Source organism: Cricetulus griseus, chromosome 4, assembly GCF_003668045.3.
Source record: "Cricetulus griseus strain 17A/GY chromosome 4, alternate assembly CriGri-PICRH-1.0, whole genome shotgun sequence".
NCBI lineage: Eukaryota > Metazoa > Chordata > Mammalia > Rodentia > Cricetidae > Cricetulus > Cricetulus griseus.
The window spans coordinates 186,921,113-186,943,930 of record NC_048597.1 but is presented as its reverse complement, the minus strand read 5'-3'; the positions used below and the strand labels follow the sequence as shown (position 1 = coordinate 186,943,930).

The following is a 22,818-nucleotide window of genomic DNA, read 5'->3' as shown; positions in this document are numbered from 1 at the left end:
AATTCAAGTCCAGCCTGGTCTACAAAGTGAGTTCCAGGACAGCTGGGATACACAGAGCAACCTTGTCTTGAAAAACAAACAAACAACAACAAAAAAAAAAAAATGAACAACAACAAAAGACTGACTAGGCACATGGAACTATTTTCTGAGTTTGTATCTGATTTGGACACAGCAGGCTGTGCTGGGGGCCAAGGTGAGCCATCCAGCCCCACTCTTTAGGTTGAGAAAGGTACAGCTGATTGTGGAGACCAGATTAAGTCTGTTGACTAGGGCGTTTGCAGGCAGGGAAAGGTCAGACCAAGAGGAGGCTTGGCCTGAGCAAAGCATATTCAGGCTCCCTCTGAGTCTGGAGGATGGATCTCATGCCCTCTTCTGGATTCCTTGGGTACTGCATACATGTGGTACCAGACTTGCATGCAGACCAAACACCAACACATATAAAAAATAAATCAATCTTAAAAAATCAGAAAAATTGAAAAATTACATTTATTTTTATGAGAGTGGTGTGTGTGTGTGTGTGTGTGTGTGTGTGTGTGTGTGTGTGTGTGTGTGTGTGTGTGTGTGTGTGTCTTCTATTGTGTTGTATAATGTGTGTTCATAGAATGTCAGAGAACATCTTGGATCAATCAGTTCTCTCTCTCAATCAGTTTGTTGGAGAACAAACTCAGCCCAAGCTTGGTGGCAAGTGACTTTACCTGAGGACAATCCATCTTCAGTCCTGGAGCTATGGTGTCTAGTGGAAAGTGTAGCAAGGACATGGCCAAAGGCAGTCCATTGTTCGAATGACATTCTAAGCCACACTGAAAACCCTGTGTCTGATCTTAATGTCTGCTTTTTTGTGTTTACAGGTAACAATAGTTATTTAATACTGTCAGGCAGTGATGGAGCCCACAAATTTCTCCTCCAAGTCATACCCTAAGAAGCCCTTAAAAATAATATTCTGCAAAGAGGGAATTTTGATTAGGTTTGACTCAGAGTGACAAAAATCTGCTAACTTCCTATCAGGCCTGGAGTTAAATTGCAGCATTTTTTTTAGAGATTTTTGATGATTTTGGAGGCCAATTCAATAATGATATAAATCAAATGTTAAATAATCCTCTAAGGAAACTTACTTCATTTGGGAGAAAAACAGTTTCACTAGTAACCATAGTGAGATGACATTGTTGCCATTGTTTTTGTAAGATGTTGCCAGGACTTTTCTGACTCTTAGGCTAGATTTTACTCAAATACAACAGATGGCAATGATTACACTTTTATAACCTTAAAAAAATAACTAAACAGAACACAGTAAAATAAACAAGCTTACACCCCAGAGGGTATTGTTTCACATTTTATTAAAAACTAAAACGGAACAAAGTAACTAAAAACAAATAGAAAATAAGACATCCAGAATTCTCAAACTCTACTCAAATACTGAAATAACCCACTTTTAAGGAGAATACTGGGGCATAAGGATATAACGGGGATAAGGACCACGGAGATGGAGAGTGGGTATAGATCAACCAAAACTAAACATATATGGAAATACCATAAGGAAAACAGGTAGAAAATAATGTATTTCTTCTACACCACTTGTGCTTCAATGGGACTAAAACAAAGTGCAACAAAAGCGAGCCAGACAAAGGATTGCATGCTCAAATCAGAATCAGATATGTTGCCTAAGAGAAATGCCCCCTGATACCTTTCGCATGCTTCAAATTCTGAGGAGCCAGTTTAGATAGAATGAAAATCTCCAATGATAAAAGCTTTATAGCAGAACTTCTCATCAGAACACTGTCAGTCTTCTTCTTAGTGTTGTGCAATTCTCCATGTTTCAACATCCATTTTCTCATTCAATGTGGAATCTAGACAATAATGTGCATAAATATGTAAACAAATACGCATGAGCATGACATGAAGAAAAGAAACCAAGAAAAGCTAACTATGAAGGGCGGAGGAAGAACACGGGTAATGGACATGAGTTATAAAAGAGGATGTAAAGCCAGGTGCGGTGGCACACTCCTTTAGTCCTGGCAGAGGCTGGCAGATCTCTGTGTTTGAGGCCAGCCTTGTCTGCAGAGAGTTCTAGGACAGTCAAGGCTATACAGAGACACTCTGTCTCAAAAACAAACAAAAACAGAAAGGAAGGCAGGAAGGAAGGAAAAAGAGAGAGAAGAGAAATAAAATGATGAGAGAGAAAGAAAAAATATGTAAGGCTAATTGTTTTCCTAGTTAGAATTCTCTCGTAGAGTTTTGTTGTTGTTTTTATTGGTGGGTTAGCGAATAAGATATATTCAATACTGCTGGGCGTTGGTGGCGCACGCCTTTAATCCCAGCAATCGAGAGGCAGAGGCAGGCGGATCTCTGTGAGTTCGAGGCCAGGCTGGTCTCCAGAGCAAGTGCCAGGATAGGCTCCAAAGCTACACAGATAAACACTGTCTCAAAAACAAAAACAAAAACAAAAGATATATTCAATACTGATAGTGTAAAATTTAACCTGAAGCTCCACAGTTTCCATTTTGAATACCAATTCTAACTATAAAAATTCATTTGATTCTGGTTAATTTTGGTGTGTTGTGTTTTTATTTACAGAGTCGCTCTGACTGTCCTAGAACTCACTCTGTAGGCCAGGCTTCCCTCAAACTCATAGAAATCTTCATGACTCTGCCTCCTAAGTGCTGGTATTAAAGGTGTGCACCACTACATCTGGCTAAGTGGATTTCTTAAGAATCACAGTATGATTTCACTTGTTGCCTACACTTGCTGTGTAGTCACATATTGGTGCTTACACCATATTTCACACGTGTCCTATTCCCAGGTGGGATCGTGTGTTGTCATATATGAACATGTTCATATGCATGAAAATTCTGAGTGCAGTCAAAGGTTGGCATATGTGTAATGTTGACTTATAGTTCCTTAATATGTGTCTATGCACATACATATGTTCACACACATGCATTTCCCTTGTGCAGACATGTTTGTTCAATCATTTGTATGTTCATCTGTGTGCAAGTTTGGATCAGGGTCACATGTTGGCACATGAGCACATGCTTATACATGTGCTGATCTGGGAGCAATGTAGGTGTGTATGCACACACCCATTTGAGAGCAAGATCTGAGTGCAGTCACATGTCAGTGCAAATGCTTACATTCACATGTGTGCAGACCCTGGACATCCTCATCATGACAGTTCAGAACAGGAATCCATGTCAGCACATATGCATGTGACCATACATCTGCATTCTCCAAGTATGTACGCATGTTGGTGCATACATGTATGTCCATACACAGGCATTCTAGAGCACAGTCATGAGTTGGTACACATATGCATCCTCACACTTTGCAGTTCCTAAGCACAGTCACATGTCAGCACACATGTATGTAGTTCCTAAGTATGGTCACATTTGGTGCACATGCATATATTTACATTCATGCATATTTTGAGCTTAGTCACATGCTGGTACGTATACATGTGTTCACACACGTGTGGATCCAAATGTGGCCACATGTAGGTTATATGCACATGCTCACATTCATGCAAGTTCCAAGCATAGTTACATGTGCACACAAATGAGTGCACTCATATGTGTACAACTTCTGAGCACAGTTACATATCAGTGCATATTCTCATTTGCAAGCATGTGAAAGTTCCAAACATGGTCACAGTGGTGGTTTGAATGAGAATCGCCCCCATAGGCTCATATATGTGAATGCTTGGTCCCTACCTGGTGGAACTATTTGGAGAAGGATTAGGAGATGTGACCTCATTGGAGGAGGCGTTCACTATGAGTAGGCTTTGAGATTTCAAAAACCCAAGCCAGGCTGTCTCTGTCTCTTTCTTTTTCTGTCTCTCTGTGTGTGCCTCTGTCTCTCTGTCTCTGTCTCGCTTTGCGTGTGTCTCTGTATCTCTGTGTCTCTCTGTCTCTCTCCTCCAGCTGCTGTATAAGATGGAAGCTCTCAGCTACTATTCCAGCACCATGCCCACTTTCCTGCTGCCATGTTCCCTGCCATGATGATCATAGACTCACCCTCTGAAACCATAAGCAAAATCCTAATTAGATGCTTTCTTTTATAAGTAGACTGACTCACCATGTCTCTTCCCATCAATAGAAAAGTAACTAAGACTGCCATGTATCAACGCATATGTGCATTCTCACGTGAATGAAAGTTCTGTGTGTCATCATGTATCATCAAAATATGTATGAGCACACACACCTGTGCACACATGCTGTAAATTTTGAGCTTATTCATATGTTGGAGCATATGCACTTTCTCACCTGTGTGAAAGTCCCTCATATGATCACATATCTTCTCATATGCACACATCTATATGCATGCAAGTTCCGATCATGGACAGGTGTCAGCCCACATGCATTTATTCATATGTGTGCAATTCAATGGCATTGTCACGTGTTGGCACATATGTGAAGTTCTGAGCATGGACATGTGTTTGATCATATTCACATGTTCACATGAGTACAGCTTCCTGAGCACAGACATATGCTGACACATATGTATATGCTGACAAGGGTACAAGTTCTTGCTGCGATAAATCTTTCTGCCAAAAGCTGCCTGAGCCCTACCACCACGTGTGTGTTTTACGCCAGCCGCCCCCCCCCCCAGATAGGGCCCAAATGAATACATAGAAACTTGTATTAGGTTCAAAGTGACTTGGCCAATGACTAGGACTTCTCATCTACTAGCTCATTCTTAATTATCATAAATCTATATATGTTAAAAGCAATCCCTGTGTCCCACGCGATAGTCTTGCCGGCAAGAACCACACAGGACATTCGGATCCTTCTGCAGTAAAGCTTTAATGCATCTTGAGAGGAGAGCATAAGCTTACCAGAGCGGAGACCCCGAGCCAAGAATCCTGTCCCCTAATAAAGGCTGGCAACCGCCGCCTCGGACGTGTTACCCCATGATTGGCTGTAGCTCATCGGACCATATGACGCCACGGAAGAGGCAGAGACCAAGGAATGGAAAATTACCCAGCGCCTGCGCAATAACTTGTTTACATTCGGTGCCTGCCAGATGCAGGCGCCATCTTGTAATGGAGAATGCAGGGACAGCTCCCTACAATCCCTGGACACCCCGGAAAGAAAATGGGCCACACCTCCTCGACTGCACTGGATCCAACTTGCTCCATTTCAACTGACACTCCCACCAGAGCTTTGGGTACTGACTTCAATCAAGTTGAGGATTTCAAGCGAGATCTTCAATCAAGCAAATCCCATCTAACATGGACTGGATACAATCCAATCAAGGCTTTCACTATACTAACATTTTCTTCCTACAGGACCCCACAAGGGTATCGTCGTCCCATTTCAGCAGGAAGTAACTTGGAGAATGCTACGTCCCCTTTCCCCATTGTTGTCACTTAGGATAGTGTATATACCTAGTTAGGGATAGCTTCCTATTGTTTATGGTTGGGATTGGAAGGAGGTGTTCAGGCTTGGACACCTCTTTCAGATGACTTTAGGGTTTAGTTAAAATAGATAGTTAGGATGTGACATAAGCAGATTGTTGTATCTTCTTATATTTCACCTTTATGATTGTTAATTTTGGATACTTTACACTGTTAAGTTTTAATCCTCTTTTAGACTAAAAGGGGAATTGTAGGGGAACCTGTAGCCACACCTGCTTAGGGACTGGGTACAGGTCTGCCTGACCTGCGAGGGCATGGTCAGGGTGATGTAGAGTAAGAGTTTCAGGTGGCTGGGTTTTGTTTTCAGTTTCACCCTTTCAGCTTGCTGTACAGACTGCTGCGACGCCGGCTGGCTAGGTCGCTCTGTAAGTAAGGCTTTTCCCTATTAAATACCCTTATATTTCTACTTGGCTCCGTATTGGTAATTTCCCACTTTACGTTCTGAGTTCAGTCATGTGTCAGAATATACGCATGTGTTCGCATACCCCAAGTCCCAAACACAGTCACTTGTTTGGCATATATGCTCATGTTCATGAAAGTACAAGCTGTTAGTAAGTTTCATGTAAACCCAAACATGCATACTCACAAGCACAGTCTTGAGCACAGTCACATTTTGCTGTTTCCAAGCATTGTTATTGTGGTGATATTTTGTTTATGATTTAATAAAGCTTGCCTGGAGATCAAAATGCAAAGCTAGTCACAGAAATAGAAGATAGGCAGTGGAGGCACACACCTTTAATCCCAAGACTCAGGAAACGGAGGCAGATGGATCTCTGTGAGTTCAAGGCCACCCAGGGCTACATGAGAATGAATCAGTCTAAAAGAGAAACAGAGCTCACGCCTTTAATCCAAGCACTGGGGATGTGGAAATAGGAGTGATATGGCTGGGCGAACAGAGGAGTATAAGGTGTGAGGAGACAATGCCACATTGCAGTCTAGGCAGTCTGAGGAGCAGTGCAGTTTGGAGGTGCAATCAGAGAACAAGATCACCCCTTCAGTCTGAGCATTGGTAAAGGTGAGAACTCCTTAGTGGCTGGCTGTTTTACTATGCTGATCTTCAACTTTAACCCCAATATCTGTCTCTGGGTTTTTATTATTTGTGCTACATCTTTGGAAATGGCATGTAGGCAAACATGCTGGTACATTCCTCCATTTGATCAGCTTCAGAAATGGATTGTGCTTTCAAAGGGTAGTTTTCAGGTCTTCGGATGATACCCCAGGAGTGATGGGTTTCCCTTAACCATTTATTGTTGAATCAATAACTTTTGCTGAATCCTAAAAAAAGAAAAAAATGAATTGTAAACCAAAATACCCATATAATCACTCATATGAATGTCTTAGAAATGCCACATGGTACCAATCCCACATCTGACAGAGAACTGGTGTCCAAAATACACAAAGAACTCAAGAAAATAGACATCAAAAGACCAAATAACCCAGTAAAAAAATGGGATACATATCTAAACAGAGAACTCTCAACAGAGGAATTTCAAATGGCTGAAAGACACTTAAGGAAATGCTCAACATCCTTAGTCATCAGGGAAATGCAGATCATAACCACTCTGAGATTCCATCTTACAACTGTCAGAGTGGCCAAGATCAAAAACTCTTATGAAAGTTTATGCTGGAGAAGATGTGAAGTAAGAGGAACACTCCTCCAATGCTGGTGGGAGTGCCGCCAACTTGTACAGCCACTTTGGAAATCAGTATAGCAGTTTCTCAGAAAATTGGAAATCAATCTACCTCAAGACCCAGAAATACCACTTTTGGACATATACTCAAAGGATGCACACTAACACCACAATGGCATTTGCTCAGCTATGCTCATAGCAGCATTTTTTTGTAATAGCCAGAACCTGGAAACAACCTAGATGTCCCTCAACTGAAGACTGGATAAAGAAAATGTGGTGCATTTACACAATGGAGTACTACTCAGTTGTAAAAACAAAAAAAAAAAACAATGACATCTTGAAATGTTTGGGTAAATGGACAGAACTAGAGAAAGCTATCCCGAGTGAGGTAACCCAGACCCAGAAAGACAAATATAATATGTACTCATTCATAAGTGGATATTAAACATAAAGCAATGGATAACCAGCCTACAATCCACAACCCCAGAGAACCTAGGTAGCAAAGAGGACCCTAAGAGAGATAGACACACTTAGATCTTCCTGGGAAAGGAAGCAAGACAAGATCTCCTGAATAAATTTGGAGGGAGGCAGAAGGGAGTGTGGAAGGGGAGATGGGAGGAGGGAAGGGGGAAAATGTATGGCTCCATTCCCCATAGAGGGATACTCTCTCAACCTAGACACAAGGGGGAGGGCCTAGGCCCTGCCCCAAATGATGTGACAGATTTTGAAGATCCCCCATAGAAGGCCTTACCCTTTCTATGGAGCAGAAGAGGGGTGGGATGGGGTCAGTGCGGGGCATGGGAGAATGGGAGGGAGAGGGAACTGGGGGTGATATATAAAATAAGATTGCTTCTAATTTAAATTTAAAATGAGGAAATGTATGGCTCAATAACAATAAATAAATAAGCAAAAATGAAAGAAATTATATAGGATTATGAAAAGAAACAAGGAACAAGATAAATGATTGGGGTACACAGTAGAAAAGAGGGTGAAACTTCAGCCTATCACTGAGTTGGCATCTGACTTCAGGTTTGGAGGAAGTAAGAGAATGAGCCATTGGAGACTATTCAAACAGAAGAGGCAATCGCAGTGACAGCTTCCTTGTGAGGACCTGCCTGGCCATGGCAAAAGAATCAGAGGCTGATAGTGCTGGGGCTCTGGGGCCTGAGGAGAGTGGGAGATAATGAGGCTAGAGAGACCACAGAAGCACTCCTCTTAGCCATTGCTCCATGTGCCAGGAGTGGAAAGAACCAATAGTCACTGTTTCTCAGAAGGCATTAGTTCTACCTAATTACACCTTAACACTGTCTAGAAAGAAATGATGGCCTAATTCCTTATTGGTTTAGAAATTGCAGGGAGTTGGCAGCTAAAACACTTTGGGTCATATTGGGAATGGCTGGAGGATGGGCTTTGTAGTGCCTGAGCAAAGCCATTGATTTCCATTTCCACTAAGGAAGACTTCCAATTGTCATCTCAGAACACCTCTGGGAGAACAAAGGAGAAAGAACAGTCTTACCTCTCTCTACCCATGAGCAGTTGTCCTAAGACCTCCATGTGCATTTGTGGCATGCACACTACACACATACACACACAAAATAAACACATGGAATGTTTAATAGAGCTTAGATTTTTCTCACAATGATATAAAGAGATTAAGAGTTTCTTAAGAAGGGGGATGGAGAGATGCTTCATTTGGTAAAGTGCTTGCTGCCTAAGTGTGGGGACACAGGTTCAATCTTGGGCAACAGTGAGGTTTTTTGTAAACTTTTTTATTTTACAAACCAATCACAGTTCTCCTTCCCTCCTCTCCTCCTGTTCCCTGCCTGCCACCTCCTTTCTACCCAGCCTCCCTTCCTCAGAAAGGGCAAGGCCTTAGCATATCAAGTTGAGGCAGGACCAAACTCCTCCCCCTGCATCAAGACTGAGCTAGGCATCCCACTATGGGGAACAGGTTCCAAAAAGCCAGCTCATGCACCTGGGACATATCCTGGTCCCACTATGAGGGGCCCCAGAAGCAGATGAAGCTACACAACTGTCACCCACATTCTGAAGGCCTAGGTCAGTCCCATGCAGGCTCCACAGCTGTTAGTCCAGACTCCATGAACCCCTACTAGCTCAGGTCAGCTGTCTCTGTGGGTTTCCCATCATGATCTTGACTGCTCCACCCCTTGCTCATATAATTGCCCCTGCCTCTCTTTGACTGCACTCCAGTCAGCCCAGTGCTTGGCTGTGGATCTCAGCAACTACTTCCATCAGTTACTGGATGAAGATTCTATGATGACAATCAGGGTAGTCACCAATTTGATTATAGGAAAAGGCCAGTTCAATCACCCTCTCCACTATTGCTACGAGCCTTAGCTGGGGTCATCCTCATAGATTGCTGGAAGTTCCCCTGGCACCAGGTTTCTCTCTAACCCCATAATGGCCCCCTCTATCATGATATCTCTTTCATTGCTCTCACTCTCCGCCCCACCCCCGCAACTTGACCATATTGATCCCTCCTGTTCCTAATCCCCGCCCCTCCCCTGTACCCCATGCCCCCAGTTTGCCCAGGAGATCTCATCTATTTCCCCATAATTGTGCTTTCAGAAGAAAAGGAAAGGAAGAGGTAAGTGTACATAATCCCAGCATTGGGGGAATACAGGTGGATCTTTAGAGCTCTGGCCAGCAGCTTAGCCTATTTGGTGAGCTCTGGGTTTCAGTGAGAGACTCTAGCTCAATAAACAAAATGAATAGCACCTAAAGAACATCTGAAATTGGCCTCCGACCTCCACACTTATATGCATACACACCCATACCATGAACAAGCACACAGATGTACATGTGTGTACACATACACATAACATACAGAGAGAGAGAGAGAGAGAGAGAGAGAGAGAGAGAGAGAGAGAGAGAGATGGGGAGGAAGGGAAGGGGATCTCCTGAAAGACCCCTTCTACTCCTTTGCTCTCGAAGTGGCCTCAACTCCTCAGACAAGGTTTCCAGATATTCTTCATTTCCTTCCAGATCCTAAAGTAGAGTAAACAGATTAATTCCACATGCAACAAGGAAGGGCTCAGACTGAAGCTGAGAAGCTCCTAACCTGCCACTCCAAGCCACTGAGGAAGTCATCTCTAGGCAACACTAGTTCTGCTGAGTTGGAGTCTCATCAGCTTCTACAGAATCATTTTTCTTTGAAGGAAGATTCGGGAAGCCATCTCCAGGATAATCAAACATGGAGGAAGACAAGAAAGAACTGCCTGCTACTTTGGTACACTGGAGACTCTCTGTACCTGGACATGGCTCACCTCAGTTCCTGATCCATTTCCGGGTCAAACAGGACAGATGTACTTAGATTGAAGTTGCCTCTGGTTGCTGTCTGTGATTTGGCTGACCTCTAGAAAGCTATGCTTTTTGAATCACTTCTGAAAATGACTTAGAAGCTATTTCTCCCATGGAATCCAATCATTAGCAACATAGACCCTTTCAGGAGCCACAGATGCAAACTTATACTGAGAAGTCCACTCTGGACACTCCCATCTTGTTCCTAAATAAAAGAAGCAAGTGAAGTGTTCTCTTTGGGGTATGGCCATTACACACATGAACACAATACAGCTATGGTTACATGTGTAAGATCAGTCAATCAGATCAGTCAACACTCCAACAGGCAGCACTAATTGGATTCAGTGGACTATTAGCAAAAGGGGGGGATACGAGAAGAAGTGGGGAGGAGAGTGTTAGGAGTGTCTGGTGGGAGTGAGAAAGAGGAGTTGGGGATTCCTGAGGGAATTGAGGGTGTATATTATAAAGACACATTATTTACATGCATGAAATTGTTAAAGAATAAATAAAATATATCCTCTTTAAAAACTGAAATAGAAGAGAAGAGATTAAGGTATGCTAGGCATGGTGGTACATGCCTGTAATCCTAGCACTTGGGAGGCTGAGGCAGGAGGATGTGAGTTTGAGGTTATCCTGGGCTACACACCTAGACCCTTTATCAAAAAGGGTGAGGAAGAGGGATGGGGAGAGAGAGGTAGAGGGGGAGCAGCTAAGATCTGCCATGAGTTTTGTGAGCATTTAAAGGCTTGTGCTTGTTTCTATGTCTCCCTGGATACTCCATTTCAGTTCCTTTGACTAGGTCAAGCACAACCAGGCAGGTTAGAAGAACTGTGTAAAAAGCCATTGTAGATATTTGCCTACCAAATCAGAAATTCTTCTACACTGGCCTCCTTCCTAGTTCTTAGAATTTCCCTTCCCTTCAACTCTGAGCTCTGGTTCTTAGTTTCAGGCCCCCTGAAATGGTGACCCACTCTATACTACTTACCATAACTCTAGCCATGCCCACCTGTGGGATTTGCTAGTTGGTGCTTGCCCACCATCCTCACCCATGGTAAACATGAGTTATAAATGACTCATGCTCGATGCCTGTACTCCTGTCACATAAGGCCCAGAGAACGGGGGTGTTTTCTTTGGGCTCGTGTGTGTGTGTGTGTGTGTGTGTGTGTGTGTGTGTGTTGTGGAGTCAGCCCTCTCTCTCTCTCTCTCTCTCTCTCTCTCTCTCTCTCTCTCTCTCTCTCTCTCTCTCTCTCTCTCTCTCTCTCTCCCTCCACCATGTGGATCTCAGGAATTAAACTCAGGTCATAAGCCTTGGTGGCAAGTGCCTTTACCCACTGAGCCGTCTTATTGGCTCTCTGGGACTCTTATTTGAGGCACTCTGTTAGTTTTGCCACACTCAAGAGTTACTAGCCAGAATCCTCCTGGACATAAATGAGTTATATGGGTGTCCACCTCTACCTTGTCCTCTGCTAGACCTCAGATGGGGAAGTCAGATGGGAAAGGATACCCTCAATCAGTGGCTGCTTTTCAGTTTTGCATAAACCTGAACATGGTGCTTTCCAGAATCAAGAGGTCAAGTTCTGATGCATTCTCTCACATTAGAAATCCATAGCATTGAAACAGCAGTATCGATCTGGTGAAGACTGGAGTTCCTGCTGATTACCAGGGGTCATCTGTAGGTCAGTCAGGCTTTGGTGCTGCTCTATATTCAAGGCTGGCCTTAGAAACCCCTGATCCATCACTCAAGGCTGCCTGTGCAAGGATTGGCTGCAGGACTATCAGAATTCAAGACAGGCATTGATTGGTGCAGACTTGCCTCGGGGGTGTGGCAAGCGGCTGCAAAATAGCTACCTGCTTGGCTGCTGAGCAACCAAGGCAGAAGGGACAGTAAGGTGCAAGGCAAAAGCAGCAATCCATCAGATCCCGAGAGGAAACTCCCCGATGTTTGAGCAATTCTCAGTCCCCCAGCGATCTGTGGACAGAATCATAGGGAGAGGTGGTGAGACAATTCGTTCTATCTGTAAGACTTCTGGATCCAAAATTACATGCCATAAAGAATCAGAGGGGAGCCGGGCGTTGGTGGTGCACGCCTTTAATCTCAGCACTGGGGAGGCAGAGGCAGGTGGGTCTCTGTGAGTTCGAGACCAGCTTGGTCTACAAGAGCTATTTCCAGGACAGCCTCCAAAGCCACAGAGAAACCCTGTCTCGGAAAAAAAAAAAAAAAAAAACAGAATCAGAGAGGACATTACTACCAATCAGTGTGAGAAGAGAAGAAGTGATGGAGCCAGGTGGAGCTGGTGAAGCAGTTTTATGGAAGAATACCGGTACTAGCATGGGGCCAGCTGTACCCCTGGAGGTTCCTCTCCGCAAAAGTGCTGGTGATATGGTTGCTGCAGGACCAAAAGAAAGTTCCTGGGAGAAATGTACTGATGACAGTCTTGAGAATTCTGGTGCCCAGAACTGCCCAGAGATGTCTATGATTGAAGTTCCCAGTCCTGACTTCAGCTTCCATACGGATGAGTACCTAGACATCTACATTTCTGCTTATGAACACCCTAACCACTTCTGGATCCAAATCAGTGGCTCCCACAGCCTCCAATTGGATCAACTTAACATTGAGATGACCCAGCACTATGAAAATAGTCTTCCTGAAGACTTGACTCTGCACATAGCAGCACCTTATTCTGCAGATGGTTGCTGGTATAGAGCCCAGATTCTTGGTACCCTGGAAAATGGGAACTTGGACCTCTATTTTGTGGACTTTGGAGATAATGGAGATTGCCCACTGAAGGATCTCAGGGCTCTCAGGAGTGACTTCCTGAGCCTTCCCTTTCAAGCAATAGAATGCAGTCTGGCACAAATCGCCCCCTCAGGTGAACAGGGTGAAGAGGAAGCTCTAGATGAGTTTGAGAGATTCACTCACTTTCCTGACTCGAAGTCATTGGTGGCCAAGATCTCTATAGCTATGTCCAGACTAGAATCTCAACTTGGCCAAAAATCCATTTATATGATACCAGTAATGGGAAGAAACTTGATATTGGGCTAGGATTAGCTCACAAAGGATATGCAGTAGAACTTTCTGAAGATGTGGAAGACGATGGAACTGTCCCAGATGTGTTGAAGGACATGGCCACTGAAACAGATGCTTCTCTTGCCAGCATACTCAATGAGACCCAAAAGAGCCCTATCCTGCCTCAGCTTATCAGAAGAAACTATATAGTGTTTTCTTGTGTAGCTGAGGCTGTCCCCCAGGTGCTGGCAGTATATTTCCTGCTTCCTGAGTGCCGAGACTGCAGGTGTGTGTTAAAGGCCTGTGTTACTGTGAAGTTTTCAGAACTAACTTCTCATCAGTTATCATTTTCATTAAATAAAATGATTTTGAGTAAGATATTTTAAAAAAGAAATCCATAGCATCCTGACAAATAGTCCTAATGGTTTGTGGTAGCTTTCTGAGTGCTAACCTGGTCAACAACCTAGCGAAGAAATCAAGAATGGCCTGAGTTTACAAGCTTAATGCACTTTGCTGGCCAATACCTGAGCAGATCCTCAGTAGTCATGTACAGCATAAAAACCCCTTGGTCAAAAGGGGATTCCAGAAGGTGGCAGCCACATAAGATTATATAGCACAGTGACAACACAGCCTCCTTGGTTTGTGGAAGTATATTCAATGATGATCACCCTGTGACACAATTCTCAGGCTCTATCTTGTCATTAAGCAACACAAAACTATGTTTTACCAGATCCTCCAAGTCTAGACTCTATAAGACGAAAACCCAGTATATTATTAGTCAGGGTTCTTTAGAGGAACAGAACTTATAGATGAATATGAATAGATAGAAGATAGATAGACAGACAGACAGACAGACAGACAGACAGACAGACAGACAGACAGACAGGAGATTTATTTGAATGGTCTACAGGGTGTCAGGATTTTAAGGTTTTCTGAACTGCCCAGCCAAAGAACTAAAATCCCAACCAGGCACCCACCGGAAGTATGATGGGAAATAGGCTTTACGATAAATATATAATGGTGCATACACAAAAATACAGAGAAAAAGGCACACTCTGTAACAGGAACCAATGCTAATGAGCAAAGTGGTTATTTCACTCAGTTCTGCTTGATCTGTTTTAATATTATATTGCATATGTGTTTAAAATAATGTTTTAAAAATTAGAAGACAGAGAGCACCTGATGTGTTGTTTGCCTTCACTCTCGCTCTCACTCATTCTGGGGAACTATTCTTCCTTGTGGTTCTAGAGGGATCGTCCACAATGCCTCACATCTTCCTCCTACTAGTCCCTGAGCTGGGCCATTAGCTTAATCTCATTCAACCACAGTACAAAATAAGTGAACCAGAAAAGTTTTCTGTGAAACCACCTTCTCCTGCCACCCACTCTCATATTCATTTCCGGAACTTTCCATGTGTAGGTGGTCTATGACGTTTGACCATTTGAGCTAGTTTATTTGTTTATATTCCTTTTTCGTTTCCCTTTTCTTGACTGCATTAGTCATGCTATTTGCTGCATTATGTTAGGTTATCACATCTCTCCTCCGATGGCACACTGCCAGACTCCACATTTACTTCCCCTTTGCACTGGACCATTAGCCATCTCAAGAGTGAGCACGATGGTCATTTCCTCTCACAGCAACAGATCCATTCCCATCACTCTGAAGTTCTGAGTGTCTTAACAGCTCAGACTCTATTTTGGGATCTTTCGTGAGTATCTCTTCGGAAAGAATGGCAATGATGAGCGAAGGACCATGCTGACAGTGTCATGATCCTCTGAGCTGGGACAATCAGCATAGTTTCAGTATTTTGAAACCAGTAATAAATAGGCAACCCTCTACCACTTCATTAATTTATTTAAACAGGTGGATTTCCCAGAAACTATGTAAAAAACACTCCCTATGGGCCTATGGGGGCCATTTTTATTCAAACCACCACACCTTGCCTGGTCATAATTCCATGATTTGGACTCCATTTGAACTTTATACATACAAAGGAGACCAGTAACAAACATCTACGATTGCTTGCTCACTTATACTTAACTAAAAATATCATGTTGCACATGAAGCTTATCTACTATATAGTTGTTTTGTTGTTGGTTTCATTACAGTTTGTTTTTGTTTTAGGGGATTTTTTTGTTTGTTTGTTTCTTCTTTCTTTTCTTTTTTCTCTTTACTAGGCAAGAGACCAGCAGTAACCAATGCTATCTTGTCTTTTTATACAAATAGCTATCTTAAGGCCTGGTACATTCCTACATTCCAACATTCCTACGTGTGTGTGTGTGTGTGTGTGTGTGTGTGTGTGTGTGTGTGTGTGTGTGTTAAATTAAATGAATAAATTAAATTAGCATCACTCCATTTACAGATCTATGCTTTTCCAGTATGATCATGTCTAATAAGACTAAAGAATGTAAACTAAGTCACACTCTATGGTTCTTTCCCGCTCCATAACTCAGCTGATCTGAAGCATTACATGTTCCAAGGTGAAGTCCATCTAGTACAATAGCAAATGGAATAGATATGCCAGCTAGCAAAGTTGCCACTTATGTTTTCAGAAACAGCATCTAAAAAAATTATTCCTCACACAGCTGTGATTTTAAAATATGAGCTAATTTTTAAATACTTAAACAAAACTTTAAGTATTATGTGGGTGAGTGTCTGTGAGGGTATGTGTACATGAGTTGTTAACAGAGTCCAGAAGATGGTGTCAGATCCCCTGGGGCTGCAGTTATAGGCAGTTGTGAGCTGCACTTCAGTGCTGGGTCTTCTGCAAGAGCAGTCTATATTCTTGCCCACTGAACCATCTCTCCAGCCCCTGCACTAATTTGTAAGACTGCAGCATGCCAGGATACTAATATCATGTTATACACACCAATAAGAAAGAGTTGTTTGGTTGGAAGTAACTGCTAGATTTTGGGAATATTCTGTAACTTCAGTTTTTAAGTATCATTTTTTAAAAAAAGATTCACAAGGAATTGAACAAAATGACTTTTAGATTCTTAACTGAAATGCTTGCAAGACCATTAAATTCAAAGCCTCCAGAAAGAGGGAAATTTGTTTGTTAGTGGGTTTGCTTGTTTGCTTGTTTGTTTGTTTGTGTTATTTAAGTAAGTAACTTGGTGGCTGAAAGGGGGGATGCAGAAATCAAAGGCCTGATTGTGCTGGATCCTTCTTTGTGGTCATTATTCAGCTGGGTTCCCAGCAGGCTGCAGTTGAAAGGAAAAGATCCAAGTTCTACTTTAAAATCAGACTAAAGAGCTTGCTCAGCACCCTTCTCACAGTACGCTGTTTGTATTCATCACTTAAAAGTCTTTGAATAGTAAGTTGTATGCAATGACCTCAGGCTTCTGGGATAACTATAGGAACTTGCTATAACTCTAACTTGCTTACGAGAGGAGGAAAAGTTTTCATGGCTCTCTCTTTTTTCAAAGGACTCCCAGAACATCAAGATCCTCAGGTATAAATGAGACCCAGGAGAGAATGTCACAAAAGAAAACTCTTTTTTCCTATTTGGTTTGAAGAAGGAGAACAAAACTGAGCATTTCTGCTCATCTCCCTGACTACTGAGGACTCTCACTCCTAGAAGGAGAACAATATGTTTTCTTTTCTCACCATCTGCGAGAGTCAAGTTCTATGCAAAATCTATTTGAAAAAGTATTCGTACAATTCCCCAACCAAAAGACTCCTGTGGAGCTGAGATGCAAAAGTATCAAGAAAATGTCAACATTGATCAATAAAGGCAGGGCTTTCTAAGGTTTAATAGAATTATATATTTTGAGTATATTATATAGGTATGATAGAAATGTACCTTTTGAGAATAGCAGGAAGTGATTCTGGAGAGGATACTGCAGAAGAATCACAAGTCAAAATTAAACAAAATTATCCATTTCTCCTTGACGGGTTCACGGGTAGAGAGGGCATTTAGTCCTTGAGGTACAACAACTATGCCTAGCGTCCTGCAATACTGCGGGACTCGGACATAGGAATATGCCCAGAACTGCGGCATGGAAAATACGCTAGCCTGCCTGTCTCCCCTCCCCCTCTCCGTTCCCGCGGGATTGGAGTAGCTCTGGGTCGCTGACGCCATCCTCATGCTCCTGGTTTGCATAGAGCATGCGCCTCCTCCTCACTTCCTCTCCAGGAGCTAGTGGAGTAAAGCTACGCCCAGGCCCACGTCTGCCCGAGCAGGAACTTCAGCACCCTCGGAGTGGACAGCGTCCGCTGCACCTGCTCACCTGAACTGGGAGCATCCTCTCCAGCCCCGGGCAACTGCTAGCCTTTCAGCTTCATCTCCCTCCGGTGCCCAGGCTCCTTCCTGTCCCTGCCAGCTTCTTACTCCCCTTCTCATTCATAACAAAAGCTACAGCCCAGGGGCCCAGCGCCAGGCTCTTCCCAGCAGAGAGCAGAGGAGCAAGGAAGAATGGAGTTCCTTTGGACCGGATCTTGGATACTGGTGTTGGTGCTCAATAGCGTCCCAATTCAAGCTTTCCCCAAACCCGAAGTCAGCCAAGGTAAGTGGAAATTTCTCTACTTCCGAGCTCTCTTTCATTTAGCCCAGCAAAGATAAAGCTTGGTGTGACCTATGAGCTCTAAATCTCCTTGCCTAGTTTTTCTAACCAGATCTTACCCCTGCAAATTGACAGAACCGTTTGGAATTCAGAGAACCAAGATGGATTTTTCTCCTTCACTTTTTAAATAATAGAGAAACAACGTGGGTTTATTATAAAGATCTTATTTTGGAAAAGGGAGCGAGTGCCTGTTCTTAAAGTGGCTTGGATTTTTTTTTCTAAGATGATCTATTCATTACACATGCAGGATACTGTGATTTCTTTTCATGTGCCAGCAATAGTAATCAAATTTTATATTTCTAATTAAAAAGAGTTAATAAGCCAAGAATTAGAACTATCTGTTAAATTTCTGATCAGAAAACAAAAGTGTGATTGCTTTTAACTCAGGAAATGCAGTAATATAAGAATACCAACACTGATACTCATTGTGTATATAATTGATAATCTTTGCTAATATAAGTTTTCTAATATTTCATAACCACCCAGAATTATTTCTCCAAAAATTTTTTCACTGAGATTTTTTTATTTTAATGAGAAAACTATTTTACCACCCAAATACACAATTAAATCTATATTTATGTGTATTTATTCTAGACAAATCTCTGCATAATAGAGAATTAAGTGCAGAAAGACCTTTGAATGAACAGGTAGGTTGATTGTAAAATTATAACTGCTATGTCATTTTGTTCTCATTATCACTTATTGTAATCATGTTGTGATATTTTAGACACTTTGAATTTATAAACTCTGAGAGATTAATAATAAATTGACAAAAATTAAATGGGAAATCTAGTTTCAATAATTATATGTTGTCACAGTTATGTACATTGAGTTTTGTATAATATCTAGAGTGCCCACAAGATGATAACCCAGTGAGATCCATACTGTATCCACTCTTAGAAGATTGCTTAATTTACTAAGTTTTGTTGTTTTGTTTGAGACAGGGTCTTGCTGGGTAGCCTACAACCCTTGATCTTCCCACCTCATCCTATTGAGTGCTGGGATTATAGGCACATGCCACCACGCTTAGTTGAAGATTTATCTTTGTCAATACTACAGGAGAAAGGAATTAATACTTAAAGTACACCAGCCCTTTTTTATCTCATTTAATCCTTGTAGTGGTGCTTTTTACTACATTTTACAAACAAATGTAAATCTCATAGAGACTAAAGCATTTGGCTTGTATACTTGGTAAGTTGTGAAACTGTGGTTTAAAAAGAGGTCTGTCTCCTGTTTGTTTCACAGATTGCTGAGGCAGAGGCAGACAAGATTAAAAAGACATACCCTCCAGGTAAAGGGAAATCACACTGCTGTTCAGTTAGAAAATGTAGGTCTCAGGATTCTAAACTAAAATGGGTGTGTTGGGCTTGGAACTTTTCTTCCAGAAAGCAAGTCAAGTGAGAGCAATTATTCTTCTATCGATAACTTGAACCTGCTAAGGGCGATAACAGAAAAGGAAAAACTTGAGAAAGAAAAACAATCCATAAGAAGCTCCCCATTTGGTAACAAATTGAATGCAGAAGATGTTGATTCAACTAAAAATCGAAAACTGATTGATGAGTATGACTCTACAAAAAGTAGTCTGGACCATAAATTTCAAGGTAAATGATTTAAAAGGTGCTTTGCTACCGTTTTTTTTTGTTTGTTTGTTTTCTCATTTTGAGTTTTTCATTAAGAAAAGTTCACATAATTTCAAAATTTATCTAATATGCTCATAAGCTTTCATTAGTTGAGTCCAAAGCTGAGGTAAAGCAAAGATTTACTGATAATGTACAAAAACCCCACTCTAGAGTCTCAACTTTTCCCTTTAAAGTTTTCTTTACTAAAACAGGTGTAGTGGCTCATGCCTGTTGTCCCAACACTCAATGTGCTGAAGCAAGAGAACTGTCACAAGATTGAGTCCAGTCTGGGCTACATAAAGTACCAGGCTAGACAGACTCCATCAAAACAAAAAAAAGGCAATAAAAGTGACAACAGTGATTAGTTTCCTTACTGATGCTTTGAAATTTTTTAAAGCCTTGTATCTGTATTTACAGTATTATTAAATGCATTTTACTATTTCCACTTATTTTAATAACTAGTACAAGTAAAATGTTATTTCTTCAAATAATCAGATTTATAAATTTGCCCCCCCACCATAGTGAAATGATCACTATTTTCTTGTTGATAGTTTCCTTCTCTTGCCTTTGTTCATCTAGCCATTCTACATCTCCATTTTGACCCAGACTTGATCTGGGCTGTCGATCTATTTCTCCCTACCTAACATCTTGCCTTGGAAGTTCCAGGTGCACAGAAAATTGAATGTATACTAGAGTTAACTCATGGCCTCTTTCCTCCTCACAGGTCCTCTTCAAAAGATCTTTCCCTTTTTGCTGCTATTTATCCTTTTTTTTTTTTCCTTCAAGACAGAAATCTAGGGTTGAACTATTTCTCTTATTTTTTTCTCACTGATTCAAACCTAATCTTCCAAAACTTAATCATTTTGCTTCCCAAGTATCACCCATGTTTTTACAATTAAAACAAAAACAAACAAACAAAAATTACTGAATACCCAATCACGTCTCATTTGAACTAAACGTTTTACAGGTCTCCCAGCAACCACTCCAGTTTTTTTTTCAACCTTTTAATGGTGTGACAGCTGGAGTAGGCTTTTTAATTTACAAATATAAAATATTGAAATACGTGCATGCTAGGCAGTTAATCACTCTATCACTGAACTACAACCATAGAGTCTTGGGTTTTTTTTTTTTTTTGAGACTGTATTTCCTATATAGTCTAAGCTGGTCTTAAACTCATGATCCTCCTGCCTCAGTTTTCTGACTGCTGGGATTGCAAACATGTGCCACCATGACCAGCATGCTGTTATGTTTTTGTTTTGTTTTGTTGTTTGGTTGGTTGGTTTTAGCCAAGACCTTGCAGGTAACTCGGGCTAGCCTGGATCATGAGGTTCTTGTGCTGGGATTACAGGGGATGACAGAGCATGCTTTCTTTATTTCCCATAAATCTCTTTTAGTAGATCCTCATTTCTCTTAGGACCAAAACCAAAATCCTTCATATGGTTCCTGTCTTCACAGTTACTACCAAACATGTCTGGTTGTGTCTAGCACATGTGATCTGATAGACACTCTGTCCCTTGCCTTCACTGCACTTCTTGTAGCTTGAACTTCTGCATTTGTAACTGTAAACACATATGATTGTCTTTATCCAATATGACACTGAAAAGTTCACACGAACAGGGACATTATTGGCCGGTGCCTGAATAGTCGTTAATTCATCGTATGGTTCTATAAATAAGTGAAGAAATGAATGAATGTGTGAGAGAATAAGTAGACTGACATAAGTAGGCCTTGGGGAAGTGACAGTATTTTCATTTCTGCAGATGAGTGCTTAGAAGTGAGTACAGGCTTTCTTCTTTCTCTGTGTCCTTATTTTGTTTCATAGCAATGAGAGAATTATGCTGATTATCTTGGGGGAAGGACTCTCAATTAAATGAGATTTTCACAGAACATCATAGTCTGAGGAGAGTTTTAAAATGTATTATATGTGTTGAGTGGATAGAGCCAATGATTTATGTTTTGCCACTTGGGGAATTTAAAACTTGAATTCCACTCTTTAGCCTAATGTTTGTGGACCAGAAGCAAGTAGACACTGGGCATAACTGCATTTAAAACATCAAGCTAATCACTCTTGTTGACTAGAACATTTGGTTTAATAGAGTAAAAAAGAATGTGATATTTGTTTGACTTGATTAGTCATATTGGTTGTTGGCACCAGCAGAGACACGGATTTGTTTGTGACTTGAACACTAATTGAGTGGCTACTTTTTTTCTTCTGCCAGCTCATAGGTTTAAAACTGTAGGGCTGGTCCTTGTGGCTTTAGGCTTATCCCAGGATTTACTTTAGCTTTACTTGAGATCCTGTGGAGACTGAGTCAAGGGTCATAGAGAGAATGTTTTATGGGTGAATGTCTAGTTTCCTTTCAGAGTCTGGAAATCCTGGAGCCAGAGAGTCTGAACCCACCGAGGCATCCGAATAGAATATCAGAGATGTGCAGGCTCCATCCCAAGAGGCAGAGTGAGGGAGAGTGTCTTTGGCAGGCGGGTCCTCAGCTCCAAATTCAAAATTCTTGCCAGTTTGTCTTTATGTACTTATGCTTTAGGCTCCTCTGTGTGTTCCATAGGAGAAATTCATCATAGAATTCCTACATTGCAGGCTACAAAGTAGATAATCACCTCTGTGTATCCAGGGACCGTGCTGAATCCAATCATCACTCCACCAGTGTCTGGCAGATATTAAGATGAGCTCAATTTAACTGAAGAAATTAATTCCAGGTGTTAAATGAGATGCTAGATGCAGCCATCACTCTACCTCTGGTGTCTGGCACATAATAAGGCTTCAGTTTTACTGGAGAAATTAATTCTAGGTATTCAATGAGATAGTAGGGATAGAAGATATAACAGGGAAGAAAGATATAACAGGGCACAGTCGTTTGATGTCTGTATGGAACACTGCTGCTGACTAGAAGTTTAAAATTTGAATCCATGCTGGCTTCTTTCTGAGGCTTCACACGGGGAGCATAAAACACTCCTTTGTGCACAGCTGGGAAATCACCGTGAGATATTCTTCTCATTTTCAAAGAGCTTGGGGGAAACTGATGGACGGTAAGGGCAGTGGCCAAGTGCTTCACTTTACCTGCAGCTCACTAAGTTCCACTGTGGGAGAGCTGAGTTCCTGGCTAAAGAGCCAGAAGCAGCACAGCAGAGGAGGAAGACATTTCTTTTGAGTTACCAGCATTCTCCCCGTTGGGAAGTAAATGAGCTGAAAAACAGTCATCTGGGTTATTTTCCAGCTTCAGCAGGCAGCCAACATTCTTTCTTTCTCAGA

General features: G+C 41.8%; 2 protein-coding genes across 3 annotated transcripts in view; both read left to right on the top strand.

Moving 5' to 3' along the window:
- Positions 1-10,255: 10,255 nt before the first annotated feature.
- Positions 10,256-17,605, top strand: LOC100751975 (tudor and KH domain-containing protein-like). The gene is given in 6 exon segments (XM_027411380.1): positions 10,256-10,367; positions 12,227-12,438; positions 12,503-13,318; positions 13,321-13,655; positions 14,895-14,977; positions 17,508-17,605. Coding segments are annotated over 6 exon segments (1,656 nt in total).
- Positions 17,606-17,786: 181 nt separating this feature from the next.
- Positions 17,787-22,818, top strand: part of Scg3 (secretogranin III) — a 38,668-nt gene continuing 33,636 nt past the window's right edge. For both annotated transcript variants that reach the window (XM_035444801.1, XM_027411133.2), the window contains exons 1-4: positions 17,787-17,877; positions 18,529-18,581; positions 19,180-19,225; positions 19,320-19,535. In XM_035444801.1, the coding sequence (XP_035300692.1) occupies positions 17,787-17,877; positions 18,529-18,581; positions 19,180-19,225; positions 19,320-19,535 (406 nt within the window). The remainder of the gene's footprint in view (positions 17,878-18,528; positions 18,582-19,179; positions 19,226-19,319; positions 19,536-22,818) is intronic.